Below are 7,303 nucleotides of genomic sequence, written 5' to 3' on the forward strand. Positions count from 1 at the left end.
ACAGGTAGTGACTGACCATTGTCCTCACCTGTGAGGCATCAAATGGAACTGTCAGATTTAAACCAAATTAAAAGAGTGGAAAGCTGGAGAGGGATTTTTTACAAGGGCTTGTGGTGGTAGGGCAAGGGTAATGGCTTCAATGTGAGAGTTGGCTTTGATTGATTCTTTATATTAGAATAAATTTTGTACATTAGGTTTATAAAAAAGTCTTTACTTTTGGTGAGGTACTGGACTATGTTGCCCAGAAAAGCTGTAGATGCTCCATCCCTGGAAATATTTGGGGACAGGTTGAATGGGGCTTTGAGCATTTCGGTCTAGGGTAAGGTGTCCTCACCTATGGTGAGAGATTGACACGAGATGATCTCTAAAATTTTAGCAACCCAAACCATTCTCTGATTCTTGATTTAGCAAGCTAAGATTGTACCAAAGATGTGGATCTTTCACAAGGTTATTGATGTGTATTTGTTAGTAAGTACAAGATAAGATGGAAAAGAAGAGAAAAGAATCACTGAAGTTGATTAAATACATACTTGTTGATGAAGAGAGGAAGTATTGAATGACAAATGACTGAATTTTGAATGAGTTTCTGGGAAAAGACATATGTTTGTCATGGTCTGTAGTTATGTGCCTTTGCAATTGTTGGAGACAATCCTACTCAGATAAATGCAGCTATAGTAAAATAATTTTGTATTCTGCCTTGAGTTTTATATGTACTCTAGTTATTTTTTTCTATCTTTATCACCATTATTTTGCCTTAAAGAAATGTAAGGACACAGGAGTTTTTCATGGCACATGTTGATTTACATACAATCTGAGAGCCTATCTGTGTGTAAACAGCCAGTCCTTTTCATGTACTGTTTCAGCCCATAATCTTATCAATTACCTGTGTACCTGATTTCAGTCAATTGAAAAGTCTGGTCTTACTCTGTCTGGAACCAATTATTATACCTATTTTATATCATGTGCATCTGGCCCTGCAGCTCTGTGAGAAATATAAATTACCTTTGATGCTTCACGTCAGTCTAAGATTACCCAGTAAAAATTTTGAGGTTATACATTTTTATTCTGTTATTTTGCCCTGAATTTACATAGTGTAGGAGAAAAAAAATGGAGAGTCAATATATTTACTATTGACAAAACAACTGGTTTCCATCTCCTTTAAAATTATATAAAACATAGTGAGCCTAACAGATATTTCTTCATTATGATGACTTTACATAAATAAAACTGCACTTTAAGAGCTAGACCTCATAATTCAAAAGGAAATTATACTAAGTTCTATGATATGTGTAAGCTGGTATGTTTGCAGAAGAGGGTGTTTTTCACACAGTAGCTCATGGTATATGAATATTGTGCATATTTTATCCATTTCCTCCTTACTAGATGAGTCAGTGAGAAAAAAGTACTTTCATTATTGTTTTTGAAAGGATCAATAGAGGTACCAACTTTTCTTTTGTCCCTGCTTTAAAAAGGAATGTTAGACTAAACAATCTCTGGTGGTTCTTGCCTATTTGTTTGGGTTTTATTTTTTAATCCTCTGACTATAAAGTAAGATCAGGACCTGCATTTTTCTAATCCTTATTTAGGCAATTTTTTGTTAGTTTTATTTAGTATTTTCATAGAAACTAATCTGTAATACCTGTTTGTTCAAAAGTTCATAGGAAATAACTGACATGTCAGAATATAATTTTATCTATCACTTCTACATGGAATGGTGACAAAAGTCAAACAAATTGAAATGAGATGTGTTTGGATTGTTTTAAACATTAAATGTTAATTTTTTTTTTATGATTCTCGTTTAAATCAGCAAGATCTATATGTGTGCATTTCTTTGGTGACAAGTGGCAAGATTTTTGTTTCTTTATTGCTTTAACTTGTTCCTTACCTTAGAAAGATAATAGTTGTTTTGGGAGAGGAAACATATGTGGTAATTAATTATAATCAATAGTTATGTTCACTTACAAAGCTCAGACAATTTCCTAGTGGGAAAAGTGAGTAAAATTGTTATTCTTCTTCCACAGGGTGCAAGGGTACAAAACACAGCCAAGAATTTAGGAGTGAGGGATCGAACACCACAGTCTGCGCCAAGGTAACTGATTCTTTGTGTCCTAGACCATGGTTTTGTCTACTTTGTGCCAAATTCACTCCTAGCTCTCAAAAGCTAACAGTAAACATTGACTATATTATGCTCTAGCTAGTAAGATTTGGCTCTCAATGTACATAAAACTAGTTGCACTCTTAGCCATACAATTTTACTTCAAGGGATAAGTTGCAAAAATCTAGGCTATCTAGCTCTTCAAAACATGCTCATTTTTGAAAAATGAAACCTAGTTCATGTTAATTGTGAAACCACTGGAGTAAGTCTTTCATCACGTAATATTTAGTGGGTTTGGGTAAATACTCTTAATTAGATCCATAACCTCATTTTAATGAAATACTATCCCACAGTATCTCAGCAAAATCATGTTCTAGTTGCATTTGGGGATGATGTAGTCTTTCTTTGTCTATTTCTGAAACCTGCTTACAATGAAAAATGGGCTCTTCTATATTTATCCAGCTTTTTAATTTTGTGATGGATTGCAGGTTCCAGAAAAGTTTCTTTAAAAGAACAATACTTATAAATAAAAATAACTTATCAACCATGTTCTTAATTTGATCTTAAAATGGTTTTAGTTATCCAGAACTAATTTAAACTGGGTATTACCAATTCAAACATAATGTTTTTGTTGACTAATGAGAACACATTGAATGAGCTAGACAGATATGTGAAATGCATAACAGATCCATTGTGGTGTTTAAATTTCAGTAAGAAAACAGGGAATTAATAATCTGATAAAGATGACCATGTGAATGTGATTAGCTTAGGGGCAGTCCAGGACCAAAGATCCCTCATCACTGTCTTGCCTTGTGGGAATCCATGACAATAAAGTAGCATTTTGTTACATTAAAAGCAATGAAAGCGTTACTGGGAGAAGATGTTTCATATTTTGAATAGCACAATTTGGGCCTTAAATGAACAAGTTCATGACATAATTGTGGAGACAGCCAAAGAATTCTTGCAAGCCAGATTTTCCCATCCCCACATGATAGAATGTTTATCTAGATTCAGAGCTTTTGTGATAAAGGAAAAACCTAAATTCTCAAAAATTGAAACTTAGCAACAAGATTCTTTAGCATTGAATCTGTAGAAAAAAAGACTGCCTCTTTCTAGCTGAAATCCCACAATGTAGCACTGAAATGCTGAAAAAGAATTATGAGAACATTGGATAAACAGATGTACCTGGCACATCACCTTGCCAGTGAGCAGCAGTAGCAATGTCACAGGAATATCCTGGACCTCATTAGATGCACAAGTCAGAATTGTCATCAGCAGGATGCTTTTGATGTATAACTAAACAATACTATAGCTTTCTCAGTTCTCTGCTTTGAAAACAATTTTGTATTTGGTTTCATTTAACATCACTTGACAGGGTTCTCTCATCTGCAGCTGCCACTGTTTCTTGATGTTTGTATGATCTCAAACAGTTGTCCTAGAGATATTGACCCAGAATAGGCTATTTCTGCTCTATAGCATCTTCAGCAGCTTCAGATCCTTAGGGATTTATGCAGCCTTATTGTTAGCTTGCTTCACAATTTCTTTATATCACTTGCTCTGAAGACAATCTTAGTGATTATTGCTATAACCTGAAGAATACACAGACCTTAGTATATAGGGCTGAGGTTTTCTGCACTTTGCTCCATAGAAATTAAATATTGCTAAAACAACATCAAATATTAACCCCACTGCAATTACTCCAGATGAGATTCTGACTGTAATTTTATCTGTCTTCTGCCAGCTTTGAATATTAGTGCTTTATTTTGCCAGCAGAATCAAATAATTCAACCCTATTTATTCTTCTCTGCTTCTTTTTAAAGGACCAAAGATCAGACATTATCCTCTCATCAGTATAAAACTATGAGATATATTTGTATTGCCTTAAATATCTGTTTAGATCTATATATTTATGTCTGCACAATGTGACCTTAAATGATTGTGTTTCTGAATCTGCCATATGACTGGTGGAAGAGCCCAATGATCTTCAGAACATTATGGTGGAGATTTCTCTTTGCTATTCCTTCAGTGATACATTTTCCCAGAGGAATATGTGTAATTCCAAATGAGATCATGTCTATGGCTGATTCTAATTGCTGTGGTTTCAGAGGAGATACTGTATGCTGGACAGGAGTAAAGAACAAAGGGTGTGAGGTCAGGATGATTGCCTTTTATTTTCAGTGTTTCTATTGTTAAAGTTTCAAACTCCTGTTAATAACCAAGTCCTTGCAAAGGGAGTGAATAGAAGTCCAAAAATCTTTATAAAAGGCTATTTCAATCTGTACTGAAGTAGTCATTTGAACTGTTGACTTCATCCATGAAGAAACAGAGGGAGAGTTTAAAATCTGCAGGTAGTGTCACATGTCTGGCACCTGTTTTAGGTGCTTCAAACAGCATCAGCTCTTCAGGGAAATATTTTTAGAGTGAGGTTTGACTGGACCAAGACAAAGCAGAATTGGAGGCAGTTGCATTCACCAAGCAGCTTTTCCAATTGAGAAATACAGGCAACAACTGATAATAGGATTAATGAAGACATCTTCAGAAATATGAAAATTTTCTATATTGAAATGTTTATAAGACTGCTTATAGATATGTATTTTAATGATTCCACTTTCAGTGTAAACAATTATACTTACAAAGAAGATTTTATTAGTTTTACATCAATGGTATTAAACTGAATTCAGTACCTTTTGTTTTGCAGTGCAGAAAGATGTAAATTTAGTTAGTGTTCCTTAAATTTACTCATCTTAAAAGTGACCAAGTTCTAAGACTAATAATTGTTTTGTTTGTCATTGTCAGATTATACAAGCTGTGCCAGCCACCACCACCTGTTGGAGAAGAATGAGGAAATCTGCTCCAGAAAACAACCCAGTAATGGCCTTTAGGATACTGGGACTTTATGATAAAAATTCATCTGCACTATAGCAGTATGTCCCTGCAGTTTTGATAAATAAGAAAATAAATCTTTTACTCAGGACAAAGAAACATTGGCATTGAAAAATGTCATCCCAAAAGCATTTCTGAAATCTGTGCACTCCAGTCTTACACTCATAGGATAATATTCTTCCTTGGGAATTTTACACTGGAATCAGATTAAGTTGATGTGTCTTGTTCAGCCACATGATAGGTATAGCCTGCAGCTTGGAAAAAAGTCTTGTTCAGAGGGAATGTCTTCACTTGTACACTATGCAGAATGTGTCCTTGTGGAAGCCTAGATAATAGGCTTGATAATGAGTATGCACTTCATATGGGGCCCTTTGCACTTGATAAAGCTTTTTTCCTGTCACCATATAATTTCTTGGAATGTTGACTTAACTGTTTCAAGAATACAATGTGAAGTTTAACAATAGAACACTCATTTCAGAATTGTGTTTAATGGCTGCAGGCAGCTGCTGTGGATGTGTGTTTGCAGTCTGTAAACTCAGCCATGTCTGAAGCAGTGCTTGTCACAGTGCTTTGGAAGGAGGACCTACATGGCATTAGGAGTGCCTGATGCTGTGGCATACAAGGTAAAGTTCTGCCCTTTTGCAGCTGCCATTATAATGAAGGAGAAGGACAAGTCTGATCTTCATCCATTGTTAGGCTGAGTTTCAGACTCATCAAATTTTTACATTTTCCAAATTTACATTTCTGCATTTCAGAGTTTCCCAGAGTTGTGTATATTCTTCTATAGCACTACACTAACAAATCTACATAAGGCAGAGATGAGTCAGTATTGTTCAACTGGAAATGATTGAAGTTCAAGCATAGTTTGGGGTTTTGATGTTTTATGCTACCATTTTTCACATTTGTCTGAATTGTTTTGTATAGTACCTCAGTTCTTTGGAATGATAATTGTTATAGATTTATTTTGGAATTGTACTAACTACTTAGAGAGCCCAGGGAGAATTTGTCTGCATTTGGCTGTTCTTTTGGCCAAAGCATTTTCAGAGAAAATGCCCCCAAATGAGGATTTGTATATGAACACATTAAAGCAAAAACTGTATTCTGAAATAGTTCTACTTGTAGCATTAGCTATGTCCTCCATTAGAGCAAGACATATGCTGTCTGAATAAAATTTATTTTTTGTACAACAGCGGCCTGTAGTTATGCTGTAGCAATCAAACATCACAACCTAATTTTTGCATAAGATCTAAATATTTATGAATCCATCAATCTACAATAACTGAAAATTCAAAAGGATCTGTACTTTTGAAGAGAGTGGGTTTTTCTATAGAGGATATTTAGGGACTTGTTACTTTTCTCCAAAGGAGGAATTAGAGCTCCTGCCTTTTTCAGTATTCTAAATGTTTTCACACAGACCTTAACTTTGCTAAGAAAATAAGTATTTTTATATATCCACAGATACATATGTCTGTGCATATATACCCATTTAAACATGTACTCATATCAATTACTGGTCCTACCATAAATTGAGAATGTTTGCCTTAAACTATAGTAAAGACATGCAGTAATGAAAACTCCAGTAGCAACTTCATCTCTTTAAAGTTTACTCTTTCATAGTTAACTGGAAACTATTTAACTATGATCTTTTTGATTTAAAAAATTTAATACTCAAAAGCAAAATCAAAATTTAAAAAATATATTGCTTTTAAAGGCCTTTGTCTAGCATGACCTAATGCTTACACATAAGAAAGATGTGTTTTCTATAATTGCTGTTCTATTCAGGATCTCATGCTTTCAGATATTTCATTCAGAGCAGCAGTATTGGCTACAATAATTCCTGCTCCAGGCAAGAGCACCAGTAATTTCAGTTTCTGCTTGTTCAGGCATCAGAAGTAGAGTGAAGCCATAAACACCTCAAGCCAAGGACGTGACCATGTCAGCCTGGCTCTGAGCTCACACCTCTCTGTGAGGATTCCCCACATGGGGCTTGATTTACTATGAGGGAAGTCAGCTGTCAGCTGCATGGAGCTGCTGAGCCTGTGTACAATAAAATAACCTAGAGGACAAAATCTGCTGCATGCACATGCATTATTGTAACTAGTCATCACTTTTTTATATAGCATTAAAAATGGCAGGAGTGCAAATACTCCAAAATATTGTCTCTCTATAATATGGTAATTCCCTGTTTCATTTTGTTGTTGAGATTATGGGATAACAGACATTTTAAGGGACAAATAGTTATAAGCCAGCCCCTGGAAAAAATTATTTAGCTGTTGTTTCATGAGTGTGCATCAGAAGTCTTGACCTCTTATTTTGGTATCTAAC

General features: G+C 34.9%; 1 protein-coding gene across 1 annotated transcript in view; it reads left to right on the forward strand.

The window, feature by feature from the left end:
• PREX2 (phosphatidylinositol-3,4,5-trisphosphate dependent Rac exchange factor 2) overlaps positions 1 to 6,646 on the forward strand; it is a 165,863-nt gene extending 159,217 nt beyond the window's left edge. The window contains 2 exon segments of the mRNA XM_079301781.1: positions 2,022 to 2,089; positions 4,892 to 6,646. Of these exon segments, the coding sequence (XP_079157907.1) occupies positions 2,022 to 2,089; positions 4,892 to 4,937 (114 nt within the window). The 3' untranslated portion in view covers positions 4,938 to 6,646.
• The last annotated feature ends 657 nt before the right edge of the window (positions 6,647 to 7,303 follow it).

This window comes from Erithacus rubecula, assembly GCF_903797595.1.
Source record: "Erithacus rubecula genome assembly, chromosome: 3".
Lineage (NCBI taxonomy): Eukaryota > Metazoa > Chordata > Aves > Passeriformes > Muscicapidae > Erithacus > Erithacus rubecula.